Source organism: Hylobates moloch, unplaced genomic scaffold (genome assembly GCF_009828535.3).
Source record: "Hylobates moloch isolate HMO894 unplaced genomic scaffold, HMol_V3 SCAFFOLD_18, whole genome shotgun sequence".
NCBI classification, from domain to species: domain Eukaryota; kingdom Metazoa; phylum Chordata; class Mammalia; order Primates; family Hylobatidae; genus Hylobates; species Hylobates moloch.
The window spans coordinates 51363014-51380358 of record NW_026652293.1 but is presented as its reverse complement, the minus strand read 5'-3'; the positions used below and the strand labels follow the sequence as shown (position 1 = coordinate 51380358).

General features: G+C 35.9%; 1 protein-coding gene across 7 annotated transcripts in view; it reads right to left on the bottom strand.

Annotated features, from left to right (window-relative positions):
- The window catches only part of SPATA17 (spermatogenesis associated 17), a 233013-nt gene that overhangs the window by 173896 nt on the left and 41772 nt on the right, over positions 1-17345 (bottom strand). For all 7 annotated transcript variants that reach the window (XR_009210752.1, XR_009210753.1, XM_032136510.2 and 4 more), the window contains exon 5: positions 4682-4785. Coding sequence is in view for 5 of the 7 variants with exons in the window: in XM_032136510.2 (XP_031992401.1) it covers positions 4682-4785 (104 nt within the window). In the remaining 2 variants the exon portion in view is untranslated. The remainder of the gene's footprint in view (positions 1-4681; positions 4786-17345) is intronic.

The window sequence follows — 17345 nt, the reverse complement described above, 5'->3', positions numbered from 1 at the left end:
ATGAAGCTGAAGATGAGGTGCAGAAGGGCCATGATTCTAATATGTATAATGTTAATCATAGTTTATATATAAAAGGAAACAGAAAAAGCAGAAACATAAAGCAAGATGAGATAAGTTAGAAAGAGTTAAACAGTTACAATAATGAAAGTAAACATTTTATTGCTCAATTAAAATACAAAAACTTAGCTTGGGTAAGAAAACAGAATCTATTCATTTGCCTTTAAGAGAATACCCAAAACAAAATAATACAGTCATGGGTGGCTTAACTAATGACAGAGATACAGTTTGAGAAATGCATCCTTAGGCAATTTCATCATCGTGCATACATCATAGAGTGTACTTACATAAACCTAGATAGTATAGCCTACTACACACCTAGGTATAGCTTATGGCTCCGAGGCTACAAACCTGTACAGCATGATGCTGAACTGAATACTATATGTAATTGTAATACAATGGTAACTATTTGTGTATGTAAACATATCTAAACATAAAAAAGGTACAGTAAAAGTATAGTATCATAATCTTATAGCAGCACCACCGTCATAAATGTCAGACGTCATTGACCGAAACATCATTATGTGGTATGTGACTGTGTATAAAAGGTGAAAAACTAAATAATTTTCCTGAGGTAATAATTGCACCAAATATATTTTCTGACTATAACACAATAAACCTAGAAATACATTTGTTTTATGTTTAAACTACAAGAAAAAGCCAAGCCACTGGAGATTGAAAAATGAATTTCAAAGAGAATATAAAAAATGCAATTAGAATATAAGAACATTATATGTAAAAATATATTAAATGTGGACAATAATACACATGGAAACAAATCGTAGCCTAAATGTTTTAATTACTAAAAAAAGCAGTAGAGTAATCAATGCAAGAACTGTAAGAAACTCCATATTAACTAGTAGTAGTACTAAAATAACACAATATTTACAATAGCAAAAATTTAGAACAACTATCTCCAACAATAAAAAATATTTAAAAGCCATCATGGAGCTGGACGCGTTGGCTCACACCTGTAATCCCAGCACTTTAGGAGGCTGAGGCGGGCGGATCACTTGAGGTCAGGAGTTTAAGACCAGCCTGGCCAACATGGTGAAACCCCATCTCTACTAAAAATACAAAAATTAACCAGGCATGGTGGCAGGCGCCTGTAATCCCAGCTACTCAGAGGCTGTGGCAGGAGAATCGCTTGAACTCAGGAGGCAGAGGTTGCAGTGAGTCAAGATTGTGCCACTGCACTCCAGACTGGGCAACAGGGAGTGACTCCATCTCAAAATATAAAAAAAAAAAAGTTAATAGTGTTTATTTCTGAGTGATGAAATTATAGATGACTTTTTATTTAGTTTCTTTTACATTATCTATATTTTCAGTTTTTCTACAAGGGGCATGTATTATTTGTGAAACAAAGAAATTACGGGTCTTTTAAAGATGAAAGCAAAACATTTAATTAGGAAACAAAAATAAGTTAAAAGAAAAAATCTGAGAGATGTTTCTCTAAAAAATATAGATAAGCCTAACAATTTTGAGAACAAAAGAGAGAAGTATTTAAATAAGCAAATTAAATAATGAGAAATGGACTAAAACAACTAAAGTACATGTTGTAATTAAAATATCATAAATAACATTAGATATATTTAAATGTCAATGAACTAATAATTATCTGGAAATAAAGAAAATGGACTCTAATAAATTTATAAAAACCTGAATTAAGGTTTGGAAATGTTAATGATTGACCTTCCCCAAAAGGCTCTGGGTCCAGGGAGTTTTATAAAATATTTATTTTAAACTTCCAAAGACTAGTAATCCCCATATCAAAAAATCTACTTAATTCATTTAATAAATATGGCAAAAATCTGACATTAGGATCTGACAATTGCAATATGAGAAAGAAAATTACATTAGTCCCCTGTTATTTACAGAGAATGTGTTCCAAGGCTTTTTGTGGCTGCCTGAAACTGCAGATAATATTGAACCCTATAAACAGTATGTTTCCTCCCATACGTACATACCTATGATAAAGTTTAATTTATAAATCAGGCACAGTAAGAGATTAGCATCAATAACAAAAAATAAAATAGAACAAGTATAACAATATACTATAATAAAGATCATACAAATGGGTGTTCTCGCTCACTCTTTCTCTTGTTCTCTCTCAAAATATCTTATTGTACTGTACTGTGAATAACTGAAAGTGCAGAAAGCAAAACCATGGATAAGAGGGACCACTGTATAACCAATCACATATACAGAAGAGGATGTAAGTATCCTAAATAAAATACTCATATAATTTAGTGAAAATTCAAAAGAATAATTAACAATGGCCTGGTTAGATGTATTCCTAAAATAAATGATGGTTTAATATTAGTACATCTATTAATAGAATATAGCTCTATGCATGTTAGTATATTAAAAAAAGAAAAAACATCCTATATAATTATTTCAATAGATGATAAAAAAGCATTTGCTAAAGTCAACTTCCATTCCTGGTTTAAAAAACTCTAAGAGAGCTAGAAATAATAGAATGGCTCTGTAATATACTAAAGAATACCACTCTAAAACAAAACTACAACACTGATATACCAGACTCTCTAATGACTAGAGATATTCCTATCAAAATCAGGAGGAAAATAAGAATTACTGGAAATATCTGTCAAATAGAAGATTCAGACCTTTCCCAAACCACCTCTTCACCTATTTGCCTCCTTGACTTTCTTCTATTCAGGGCTCAGACAAGAGTGAAGCAAGTAAGGCCCCTGAAGTGCAGAATTGAAGGACATACTCACTCTTGGGGTTATGAAAGTTCAAGGTTGATAACTGTGTGACCCTGAGAGTGAGCACCTCCCTCCCTTAAAAGCCTCACTTGTCTTACCCTAGTTCCAGCCCTGCACGTATTTCTTCTCTCTTGCAAACTCTATTAGCTCTTCCTCCTGACAAGCTAAAGTCAGCCATTTGTAGACAGCCAGCCAGTCTTTAGAATTTTAGATGTTTCAGGAAGAAATTAAGCAGCAGTCCCCTATGATTTATGTGTTTCTGAATTTTCCAACTTCTCCAATCGACTAAATCCTATTGAAGCCTTCCCACCTTAACTGCTCTCTTTCCAAAGAAATCAAATTAACAAATTTCTCTATAGGTAATCCTCAAAGACCAGATCCCTTTATATTCAAAACATATGTGAGAAAGTTAGCAGTTGGGAAATTAGTTTTCATATATATCTTATATATTATTTTAGGGTCTCAGATAAAACTTTTATTTTAATAATTTATTGCCAATTACTTGTTCTCTTTAGTTCAAAGACTTTAAAGAGTAAAATAAGGGGCTGGGCGCAGTGGCTCACGCCTGTAATCCCAACACTTTGGGAGGCCGAGGTGGGCAGATCACCTGAGGTCAGGAGTTCAAGACCAGCCTGGCCAACATGGCGAAATCCCCGTCTCTACTAAAAATATAAAAATTAGCTGGGCGTGGTGGTATGCAACTGTAATCCCAGCTACTCGAGAGGCTGAGGCACAAGAATCACTTGAACCCCAGAAGCAGAGGTTGCAGTGAGCCGAGGTCATGCCACTGCACTCCAGCCTGCATGACAGAGGAAGACTCCGTCTCAAAAAAAAAAAAAAAAAGAGTAAAATAAGTTGATATATGATATATGTAGAAAATATTTTGAAGTGAGACTATTCTATAAATACCAACTATTATTAATTAGTATTTCTTTTTTATCAAAATGTGCTATATGCATATGGTCATTTATATGTTATTAGAATGGGGCATATCACAGGAGGAAAAAACTATTTTCAAAGTAATATGGAAACTTAACATATAGAACTTTGGAAAAGCTGGCTGAGTAATATTATGATGCCTTTACTTTGCATAATTCTACAGATCCCATATCCTAAATCTATGTCCTATCCTCCTATGTGTTTAAACAAATCAAAACTGACAGTGAACAGATCTTTTTAATATGTTTTATGACATTTTATTCTAGGAGAGGCAAGTTCTTGCTATGGAACATGTTTCTCAAATGCATCTGAGGCTTTTCATATTTAATGTTGCATCTCTAGATCGTTTTACAGATAAATTCATCTCATCATGAAATGATTTTCCTGAAACTATTTTGTATAGGACCAAGATACTACACACATAAATAAATATGCAAGATACTACACACATAAATAACTTGCAGTGAAGGATACAAGATTTTTTAAATATAATAATAATAAATTAAGGTAAATAGAATCATATATATATTTTTTATGAAAAATGTCTGCCTAAACACTGACTTTTAGAAAGTATTTTTAGCTGGGCATGGTGGCTCACGCCTGTAATCCAAGCACTTTGGGAGGCCGAGGCGGGCAGATCACAAGGTCAGGAGTTTGAGACCAGCCTGGCCAATATGGTGAAACCCTGTCTCTACTAAAAAATAGAAAAAAATTGGCCGGCCGTGGTGGCGGGCGCCTGTTATCCCACCTACTCGGGAGTCTGAGGCAGGAGAATTGCTTGAACCCAAGAGGAGGAGATTGCAGTGAGCCGAGATTGCGCCACTGCACTCCAGACTGGGCAACACAGTAAGACTCCGTCTAAAACAAAAAAATATTTCTAACTATGGTGTTGATCAACATCTATTGAGTAATCTTTCCAAAGTTTTCCCTAGTGAATGGATGATTACACTACTTACCTAATTGCATCGTTGGTCTCTGAAACGACCCTTAGGTACTCTTTCAAATAATAATAATTAAAGAGGTATTTCCGAACTCTATAGCCTCGCCATCGTCTCTGAATCTATTAAAGTAAATAAAGAGATAAAATATGCCATTAAACACTTTTATTAAAAAATGTAATAGCACTTCAAAATTAAGGTAATTATGGCTGATAACTCCTATCAAATAAAGTCTTAGGCTTTTCTACTAATATTGTAGTATACTAGTTGTAAATATAGGTTCTGCTCATAAATTTTTTATGAAATATTATAAAATAAACAATTATACGTTATTATAATTTATTTTAAATTATTTATAATTATTTCACAGAATACTAAACTATTGGAAGATTTATAAAAATTTGCTTTACAAATTCCTACCATTTCCACTTCCTGGGCAAATAGATTTTTTTTTTTCATAGCCAACTCACTTTAAGGTTGCATTTGGTCTCATTGAAATACATGTTTAGTTTTTGTATTTTGTCTCATTAATGGGCTTCTTAAATTCAGTGGTATCAAAATATTTAAACAAATTATTGTATCTTAATTATGACATTTTAATACTTCCTTAACAATAACAACAATAGCTAATATTTATTGAGCTCTTATGTGCTAGGCACTATCTAAGGGTTCTTGCTTACACTTATGTATTTAATCTTTAGAATACTCCTATGACATAAATACTCATTACCTCATTTACAGATGTGGAAACAATTAAAAAGAGAGGTTACACAACTTTTCTGTAATTATACAGCTATTAGGATGAATCCAGGAATCAAATTTTAAGTTAGGGCTTCAGCGAGCCCACTCTCATAACCATTGCAATATAGAACTGAGAACAAAGAGAACTGTGATTTTCAATAAAAGAAAAATTTTATTGAAATTATCTGCTTCTTACATCTTTTACTTCAATGCTGACATTCAAATAGTTTTATTTTTACTAGAACATATCATCAAAGTAGGGTGTTTTTTTTTTTGGATGAGAGGAATGTTAGGAGTCTGAGAGACCATACCTAAGTCAGCTTCTAGATATCTTATACAACCCCAGGAACCATGAGAATCAGTCACTGTCCTTAAGTCCTATCTTTGCTAATATAAATACCTTTGCTCTATTTTCTAATACCCCTATTTGAAAAACTCAAACAAAATAATATATGATATTAATTAGGAAAAAATAACTGAAATTATTTAAAGGATTAGAGGAAAAAGAAATAGCACATATTGAAAAATATTAACTTAGTCTTGCGTAAAGATTTGGCATCGTTCCCTAAAATTTTCCAACAGTTTAAATATCTATATGAATGATTCACGTATCATAAATGATTCCCTTTTTGGATATGAAGTCTTCCCAATTTTGGCACAGTTTGCTAGGCTAGAAGAACACATGTCTTCCCTAAACTTTTTTTTTTTAATAGGAAAGGGAAATATGGAGACTAAGCACCAGTCCACTGGGTTTTATCCCCAAAGCCTACTTTTTTTTAACTAAAAAATATTTAGTATAAAATTTGTATAAGTTGAATATTGGATCAATAAAAAATAAACCGGAAAAATTGTTTACTTAAATTCTGATTATTTTTCTCTGTTTTAAAACACGGCCATTTAAAAGGTCATTTATAATCATTTTACAATTTAAGATATTAAACTTGGCTGGGCATGGTGGCTCACATCTGTAATTCCAGGACTTTGGGAGGCCAAGGCAGGCAGATCACAAAGTCAGGAGTTCGAGACTAGCCTGGCCAATATGGTGGAACCCTGTCTCTACTAAAAATACAAAACAAAACCCCGTCTCTACTAAAAATACAAAACTGGGCATGGTGGCGTGTGTCTGTAGTCCCAGCTACTCGGGAGGCTGAGGCAGAAGAATCGCTTGAACTGGGGAGGCGGAGGTTGCAGTGAGCAGAGATTGCACCACTGCACTCCAGCCTGGGCGACAGAGCGAGACTCGGTCTCAAATGAAAAAAAGATATTAAACATGAAAATTATAAGGGAGTGTTTTTGTCAGACTCCCCGTATGAGATTACTAAACTAACTGGAAATATGCAAAACAGCTTGCAAGAACAAGTAAATCAGAGACAATAACTTTATTTTATTTTATTTATTTATTTATTTTTTTGAGACAGAGTCTCGCTCTGTCGTCAGGCTGGAGTGCAGTGGCGTGATCTCGGCTCACTGTAACCTCCAACTCCCTGGTTCAAGCGATTCTCCTGCCTCAGCTTCGTGAGTAGCTGGGATTATAGGCACACGCCACCACGGCCAGATAATTTTTGTATTTTTAGTAGAAACGGGGTTTCACCATGTTGGCCAGGATGGTCTCGATCTCTTGACCTCGTGATCTGCCCGCCTTGGCCTCCCAAGGTGCTGGGATTACAGGCCTGAGCCACCGTGCCCAGCCTTTTTTTTTTTTTTTTTTTTTAAAACAGAGTCTCACTTTGTCACCCAGTCTGGAGTGCAGTGAGTGGCATGATCTCGGCTCACTGCAACCTCTGTCTCCTGGGTTCAAATGATTCTCCTGCCTTAGCCTCCAGAGTAGCTTGGACTACAAGCATGGGCCACCATGCCCAGCTAATTTTTGTAATTTTAATAGAGGCAGGGTTTCACCATGTTGGCCAGGCTGATCTTGAATTCCTGACCTTAAGTGATCCTCCCACCTTGGCCTCCCAAAGTGCTGGGATTACAGGCGTGAGCCACCACACCCAGCCAACAATAACTTTAGAAAGTGAAACTAGTAGTACAGCAAACTAATGTAATAAAAGTATTCAAAATGTCTTTTGAAATACTTCTCAAATGATCTTATTTGCAAGATCAATTCTTTAAAAAAAAAACTCTAAAATTATATACTCAATTTAGAAACTCTCCCTAATTTTACCAATATTAGATTACGGCTGAGAAAGAAAAAGAAGGAATTGATAGAACCACTTTCCTAATGAAAAAGAAGAATCAATTGGAATATGTATACATATATAAATCATACATGCAAATAAGTGCATATTTTCCTAGCTTATCTAATTTGATCATTACAGCATCATTCTGAGGTGGAGATTATTACTAGCCTCATTTGATAGAAGAGGGAATTGATGTTTAGAGAGGTTAACTAATTGCGTCAGGTCACATAGCTGGTTGGATGGCTTCAAATGTTTCAGTATACTTTTACTGCATATACAGTAACAATTTTATTAATGAAGGGAACACTTGTAAATACATGTACTGACAGGAAATCCATCATCAGCAATAGAAGTTATTCAAGTTGCATAGGAAAATATTAAGATATCAAATAGTATTAAGGGAGGGGCTATCACATGAAAATATCATTAAATTATAAATAAAATAAGATTAAGTGTGCCAGAAAACACAAAAGATGCGTGTTGGCATACCAACAGGAAGGAAGAATAATGCGAGTTTATGATTTGGTAATATCAGAGAAATGGATATTCCCATTTCTAAGAAAGAGACGTTAAAGGAAAAAAACTGAAATTGGCTGAAAAATTTGTGTTCAAGTAAGAAGAGTTTCCTGTAATTAAAAAAGAAAAAAATCCAACGACATGGGCTCTTTCCTTCTCCAAACCCAGCAACTACTGGAAACAGCACCAACCATATCTAGAGAGCCTACAACTGGTATGCTTTCAGAAAACATTCTAATGTCCTGACACCCTACACCTCTCTCCAAAGGCTGGCTAAACTTCCTCTCCAAGATAATTCCTTTTATTCAAAATTGGATATTAAAGAATGTAATAAGTGAGTGATGGTTAAGGTAACAAATTAAAACTCATCCACACTAAAGTATAATCAATCAGTCTTTAAGTGCCTTTCTTAGAGATGAGTGGGTAAAAAGATCTGGAGGAAACAGCATTTGAGTGGGTGAAGAAGCTGCCATCAGTGAAATGAAGGATCTAAAATTTATTGAGCTCCATGAATGTGCCAGGTATTATGCTAACTGCTTTTATTCTCACAATATCCTTGTGAATAGGGCACGATCTCCATGTTAAAAATGAAGAAACTGAGGTTAAGTAATTTGCTCAGGGTCACATAACCAGTAAAACAGTAAATGGAAAGTCAGGATACAAACTCAGGTTTGTCTTACTCCAAAGCCCACTCTTTCCACTTAAAACACCTTACATATATATTGTATAAAGAGAGAGAGTATATGCATGTTCTTTAGTTTAAAATACGGTATTTTCTTATATTATAGGGAGACTAGTTTAACCAATAGCTAATTGATATTGTAAAATACAATATAGATGAGACTGTACTATATTTCCTATTATAGAAACAAATGACATCTTAAATTTTGCCTATTCTGTTGATATTCCAGTACTAGTAAATATACTTTTCATATTTTTAAATGTACTTTCAGGCAGCAAGATGATTTTTATAACATTTCTTCTGAATTTCAAGGTGAATGGGTTATGACTTCAAAAAAACAAAAGAAAAATGACTCATATTCATGTCCTTCAAAGTAATTAGCAACTTTCAAAAGTGATTGGTATAAAACAATTATTGTCATTGATCAGCTCTGAATAGATAATTTTAAACAAAGTCATTGTGTGCTCAGCAGATTACAGCTTGTTAACAGGCAAGTTCTAAATGACCTCTTAAGCTAGTCAAATCAATGATGCATATTCCTCATTAAGTAACATCAAAATGTAAGTGGTCTTATAAATAATGTTTATTTTAAGCACTAAAACAAATGGCAAAACCTTGATATATTAAAAGCCATCTGCTATAGAAAAGATTTTCCCTCCATTGGGTTTACTTTTATTCCTGAAAATCTATAGTAACCTTAATGCCACTAAAAGAAAAAATGTCTTCTCTCTTAACATGAAAAATGAAGGCATGGGGCCAGGAGCGGTGGCTCATGCTTGTAATCCCAGTGCTTTTGGAGGCCGAGGTGGGCAGATCACGAGGTCAGGAGTTGTGAGGCAGAAATAGATGAACCTGGTGGAGTTGCAGTGAGCCGAGACCATGATCCAGCCTGGGTAACAGAGAATCCATCTCGAAAAGAAAAGAAAAATGAAGGCATGGAAAACAAATTCCTTGATAATAGCTCACCCAGTATTAATGCTCTAAATATATATGAGAGTACAAAAGTAGAACTCAGTTATTCATAATTATACTTTTATTAGAATGCTCAACATTCTAAAAAAGACTGTACAGTGAACACAGAAATGCGGGTTTACTAAATCTTCAAAGATTAGGAATGTAAAAAGTAGTAATATAACCTAAGTTTTCATTCTAGGTATCATTGCATTGTCATGTCACAACCATTTATATTTATACATAAAATATTATCATATGAAAAAATAGTTTCACACATGTAGGACATATATGTGAAAATCTTAACTAGATATTTTTAGCAAAAGATTCTGGATAATTATTAAATGTGCAGTTTCCTCTCTTTTATGTTCTGTTTCCCCACTCTCACTGGCCTTATACTTCCTTTCTCTACAGATCTATTTAATCATTTCACAATGATATTGGTACTAGAAGTAGAAGGAGGGAGGAAGAAATATACTTTTACATAGGGACGGAACATTAAAATATCTATTCCATCATCAGGTAAAAGCTTGGTGTTGTCCAGATGGCCCCTTCTTTTCTTCCCTAGGCTGATATTTTGGGATACCTTTTTTTGTGTAAATAAAACTGTTATTCATTCTGTACGCCCAGAACCATAACATAATGTCTAGCATATAAAAGACCTTCCGTATCCTTTTTCTGAATTAATTTACCTATCTATCTCTATGTAATCTTGGGGTCATTATTCTAAATACAAATGCTTACTTCATAATATTATAAATATGAAAATAGTATTATAAGTACTTTAAGGGATTGAGATGAATCTTTATATATCTGACACATATTTAATCATTTTTAAGTAAAGCCACTATATAATCTTTTCTAACTTTTTTTTTTGTATTTTAGACACAAGTGGGAAACAAAAGAAAATAGTTACTTGATATATCAAGTCAGATTAATTTTTATAAATTAAAAATTTTATTATATGCGGAGAAAGCTCTAAGGGGAAATCAGCCAATAAAGTGATGTTATTTGGCAAATTTGTTGTTTAAATGACCTTTGTTCTACTGTTTCTCTTGTTACTATTGCTTCTGTCTCCCTAAATGTGAGCATTTCAATCTGAACAAAATTGTTTGGGGGCACTATAATCAAGTTAAATAATTTAAAATAATAAAGAATCAGTTGAAACTGCAGATTCCAGTGGAATTTCACTAAGTAAGTATAGGTGATTGATCAATAACAGGTATGGGGATTTCAGGGTAAAAGGAATTTTACTTGAAACAATTAATTACATCTGTAGTTCTTTAACACTCTGTAAGCTTTTGATTATTACCATTTTTTTCATTCCTCATAGATCTTTGAAACTAAGATAAAAAACGTATGATGGAATTCATTTTATAAGAGAGATCTCTAAGATGCTGCACACCAGCACTTCTTGAAATTTGCATTCATGTGCTATTGCTCCAGTTGTTCTAGGGCAGACAAGCAAAGGAAGACTCAAGATGTATGACATGATATAAAGGAGGCTTTTCAAAGGCATTACAAGGAACAAATATTTCCCATAAAGTTTACCTTTGTTACATTCCAAAGTCTGTGACAGATTCTATGTCCCCATTATGTTTAGTTTATTGAAGACTAGTATACTCTAAACATTAATTTAGAAAGAGCAGTTGACTTTATCAGTCCTAGCAACAATTTTGTGATTGTTCCTAATGTTTTAAAGATGTTAGAGTCCCTTTTCTTTTCCACTGATGCTTCAGGGCCCAAAACAGGCATGGTAGAGGTATAAATGAAACTAAACACAGACTTTTAAATTTCAAAAATCTGTGCGATCTGCACCTTGAACTTCAACCAGCAAAGAAATGACAAATTCTCTTTGTTATCATTTGTTACATCCTACACAAAAATCCATTTAAAATTGGAGCAGGAAGGGTGTTTCATCTAGGCTTATGATGGATGACAAATCCTGATGCTGGCAATAGGAATAAGGGAGGCCACAGCCTGAATATTCTTTTAGATGGTGAGGTTTTTCGTCATGAGCCATCTAATTCTGCCTACAAGGGGAAGCATGTGACACTGCATTGGAATGCCTCAACTTACTCCTTGTAAGTTGTAAATTAATTGTCACTTAATTTAGAATTCCTGCATGAAATGTACTACCAATAATGATGCTCACGAATTATCAGGCCACAAGGTCAGTTTTCCAAGAAAACAGGGTATGAGTAATAAAATGTCCCTAAGAGCTCAGTCTAGGTCAGTATAGTTGTTCTCATCCATATTTTCAGAAAAAGAGGATTGAAAGTAAAGCCAGGATTACAAGTGACCAGCAATGACAGAAATGTGAGTGCCAGACCTCCTGGGTTCAGTGTCTAACACTTTTATTTACTAGCTGTGTGATTTTGGGCAAGATACCTTTCTGTGATTCCCTTTCCTCATATTTTAAGTTGTAATCTTAATGATACCTATACCTCAGATAATTAGTTACGATGATTACAGAGAAAAGTTAAAATATTTAAAATACTTAGAATGGTGCCTGGAAAGTAGTAACTGCTATACAATTGTTAACTCATTATTATTATTTACCAGTGGTTCTGACCTACCAAGATTTGGCAATACATGACATAGCAATCTTTTTCTTGCCTAGCTTCAGAGATCCATTTTGTTTTTCAAAAATTAGCAGCCACAATAATTTACTTACAAATGAACTCTTTGTAGGATACTACAAGACAATTAACATTTCATATCAGAAACTGGTGCCAAAAGTATGAATTGCCACAGAGACAACAATATGAAATGGACATAAAACAAAGTTGAAGTGGACAGATTAGCAATTTGTCTTTTGAATTTACGAACATTAGCGTAAACTTTATTAAAGAAACAACTATGTTTTAGGAGAATTGCAGGGCATTCAGTTGAAAACTGAATTTCACAGTGTTATATCCCATTTAGGAAAAAATAAGTCTAATTTTCCCCCCACACTCTGACACACTGTAATCTCACTCTTGGAACATTACTAATCTACTCTCCATCCTCCTTCTCTACAAACCTCAACATATCCATATAATTGTGGCAGGAGTCAGACAAATGCCTCGGCAGATAGAAGCGGTCCGATGAAACCCCACCTTCAAGCCAAAAACAGCCGGAAGGCTGAAAGACCAGACTGCTGCTTCCAGATAAAACCCGTGACCCAGAGTGAGAACTTCTGTTCTTGTTTGCCTGCCCTTTCCCAATTGGTTCTTTCTCAATAATGTTTTTTAACCAGTCAAATATTGCCTTTTCCAATACTACCTACAGCTCCCCCCTCCCCTATCCTCTGCCTATAAAAATCCCAGACTCAGCCACACTAGGGGAGACGACCCAACTTCAGGTGGGAGATCACCTTCCGGCATCTGCTCCACATCATAGGAAGCAATGGTGGGGCCAAACCAGCCCTGGAGCCGCAGGCCAGAGCAGGGCAAGGGACTGACCCAGCTGTTAACACGCCGCCATCCATCCAGCTGCAGATGGCAGAACTAAAAGAGCTAATTAGCATGTTGTAACATCCCTTCTGGGGCTTCAGGGCTGTTGGCACCTCTGCTTGGGCACCACCGTGTTCCCCTTGGGCAAGACACCTAGTCTGGCTGCAAGCCTTGCACGGAGCCTGCCCCTGTGCTGGTGTTGAGAATGGCTGGCCAGACCCTGCACTCGCTTGCTCACACACACTCTCCCGCCAGGGACTGAGCATGCAGTTGCAGCGGCCAGGGCCTGGAGCACAAGCCAGGCACAGCCAGACAGGCTGAGTAAATGAGGCACCTCCTGCTATCATCCCTGCAAAAGGACCAAGAAAAATCCTGCATCACAAATCAAAGGAGCATTAATCTAGAACAGGGTATAAATAAAATAAGAAGTCCTTATAAAGAGGGAGAACCAAGGAAACAGAATCCACTGAAGTCTGGCCAGAGCTCAGTCTAACTGAAGTTCAGAATCTGGGGCGTTCCCTTTTTTAAATCCTTGCTTCCTCACTGGTAGTCAGTTTGACTACAGTACACTTAGGTATGCCCCAGCTATACCTATTTATTCTCAGGGAATAAGTTTCAGAATCTGGAGTCATTCTATTGGAAAAATAGAGACTTCAGCAACAAGGCTGAGGCTGAATGTATGTAATCTTGGTCTTGGGTTATTTTCCCCCTACAAATATAAGAATTGGGTATAAGATATATGTCATTTTGTATGAGAGACTTCTTCCTGGATGGGGTCAGCCAATCAGCAAAAGCCATAAGCAAGAGAAAACACTAAATATTGAAAACTATGAATCAAGGTAATGGGAAAAAGGGACAAGAAATAGACCTTAGGATGGAAAAAATAATTTCACTAAACTCTACTCTTTTGCTACCTGGGGATATTTTTAAATGGGTTTTCCCCACATAAGTAATTCTTACCCTCATCTTTATAATATTGTCAGAAACTAGACTCTCTAAGCCCAGTATTTGGAGGGCTAAGATGACACCCAAGTGCTCACTATATAGAAAATGGAGGATGAGTTTTACACAAGGCTGTCAGAAGATATACAATTGTACATCTAGATGGCAGAGGGAGAGAAATGACTAGTGCAACTGAATCAGCTCATGGCGTTTGCATAAGATACTAACAGCTGTTCAAAGAAAGAGAACTGAAAATAAAAGTTGGGGCCCAAATTTAAACAGGATCCACAATGGAGTAGAAAAGATGCTGGAAGAAAAGCAGAACTCTAATCTGGAGTAAAGTCAAATTGAAGACTAAAAAGGAAATAAAGTGTAACAGAGAAACAGGAGGAGCAGGGGCCCAGGAGCTAAGATAAAAATTTACTGAGCAATTAATTGCTATATTAATTGACTGTCACTGGCCTAGCAGCAAATCAGCAACAGTGGTTTTGTAAAGGCATACTGTTGGTTCTGACAGCAGCTTATATCATAGCAAACCTCCTTCAAATTGGTGTGTGTTATGATACTTCAGCAAAATCCTAAATCTCGTGAAGTCTTCCATTTACATATGAACTGTACAAACTAAATTTTACCTTACCAAGTCCAGTTTACCTACATCATTATAGTATAGTCAGATAAGCAAAAAAAGCTTAAAGATCCCCCAGCAAAGGCTTAAATAATTTGCAACAAACGCACTTTGAAACTTAGAAAAAATGTGTTAAAGTAAAGGACTTTTTTTACTCCTTGTTTAGAAAAGAATGGGCCAGCATTCATTGATTTATTCAGGGATATTTATTTAACCACCTACTATAAGCCAAGCATTGAAGATACAAAGATGAAGAGGATAGGATCTGGGCCTCAAGAGACTTACAGTGTGTAGGGGGGCAGGGGGTGGTGGGGTGGAGACAGGCATGTAAATTAGTAAGGATAATAAAATGTTACAGGTTCTATAACAGAAGTATGTCAATGGTAAAACAGGAATATAAAAAAGGAAAGTGATGAATTCTACAGGAGTAGGGGGATCATAAAGTCTTTAGAGAAAAGGTGACCCTTTAAAAAATAAATGCAGCAAATCAGGATATTAATATATATTAAATAAAAGAAAATAACATACATATAATTTGTTCTTCATTACAAAAGAGTGATATCTATTTAGGGATGGATAGGCTATAAATAAATTTGTAAAACTTCTGCCATTTCAGAAATGCTCCACTAGCCTCTTTGACAATTGAATACATTTTAGTTGTCATGGTAGCAATCAATAACCAAATATATGTAACTTACAATAGGTTTTGTTCGTAAGGAAAATTAAGACAAAAGTTTTGTTCTTATATACTGTACATGAAGGTCTTATTCATAATTTGGGTACCTATATATCTGTCTGGATATTATTGGCCATATAGATATTTGGTAGTTATCTGTTACCCTTAGAGATTCTTTCTTTTGAACACTCACCATTCATGTTTAAATCACTTCTAGTTTTGAACTAAGTTACCAGGTAGCTTATGAACTGAAAAAGCAGAATTGTATTTATTAGAAATAAAACTTCAGCTACTGGTATCCAATTAGGATTGTAATCTTCGGATATACACAACACAAAGGTATCTGGGCCACACATTGGTCTCTCTGGCCACTCACTCTTGCAAGTAGCAGAATTTTAAGAGTGCCATCTTGCAAAAATCCACTTACAAATAAATTGGTTGGAGTCCACTGACAGCTTCAGTTCCAGTCACTGGTCACTTGGTTCAACCAATGCTATAAACTTATTGTTGTTGGGGAATCACTTATGGTCTTTCTGCCAGTGAGCCTCATTCCTGATTCCTCAACTTAGGAACATGAAATAGCACATAGTCTACTACCAAGTTAACCCATCTCAAACCTCTGAAGAGTGACTTTGAACTTCTTTGTTAAAGAAATGTCTCTAACATTTATGTGCTCCACATAGCCTCACAGAAATTCCTGAGTGTCATTAGTGGATCGTTCCAATCTCTAGGTAAAGCCTAAGTCTTCGCTCCCCTCACTTTAATCCCTACTGCATTCCCACCCGTATGCTTCTCTCCCAAAATGTTGTGTTGGAAAGAAAAGGCAATAAGAGGAGGACAGGAGAGGACAGGAGAGGCAGGAAGGGGAGAAGACAGAAGGAGAAGAGAAAGGAAGGGGAAGGGAAAAAGGATCCAGAATTACAAGGGAGAGACTTTATTGGAAAGGAATATTGCAAGAGGAAGCGGGAGGGTGACTACTGCAATCTGCAGAGGCAGACTACTGCATAGGGAGAACACTTTGACCATGAGATTTACAAGCAAGTTAAGAGGAAGGCAAAAAGAATTTTTCTTTCATAGGAAGGTATAAACAAGGCTAGAAGGAATCTGAGGTGGAGAAGTGGGATAAGAGGGTGGCATGACTGAATAGTAGATCAGAGAATCTTTTATCCTGAAGTCAGTCTATTATCAGGAGAGGACGTTAAGGAGATGCTACATGCTGGCCAATGTTCAGGGACATAGAGGAGGGAGAGAAGCTAAATCACAGGTTGGTTAACAAACATTTTGTTCCAACTGGTCAGTAGGAACAAGCAACTCGGCTAATCATTTGTGAAGTAAAGAATGGAAATTTGGAGGGAATGCATCTGGCCTCGTCATAGGTAAAAAAGTGGGGCATCCCTGTATATATCCGATACAAGGGAAGAGTAAACTTTTTTCTTTTCCTGTTTTAATTATTATTATTATTTTGCAGTAAGCTGTTTCTAAAACAGAAAAGGGTGTGGGGATTTCTTTTTTTTTTTTTTTTTCTGAGACGGAGTCTTGCTCTGTCACCCAGGCTTGGAGTGCAGTGGTGGGATCTCGGCTCACTGCAACTTCCGCCTCCTGGGCTCAAGGGATTCTCCTGCCTCAGCCACCCGAGTAGCTGAGACTACAGGTGCCCACGACCATGCCCGGCTAATTTTTGTATTTTTACTAGACACGTGGTTTCACCATGTTGGCCAGGCTGGCCTTGAACTCCTGATGTCAGGTGATCCACGCTCCGTGGCCTCCCAAAGTGCTGGGATTATAGGCATGAGCCACCATACCCGGCCAGGTGTGGGGATTTCTTAACCTTTGTTGTTTTCCAGGATCATAAGACTCAGTAAAATTCAACATTGTCCATTGACATTAATCAAAGATAAATTGACATTGGATGATGCTATTGGAAAATTGAGC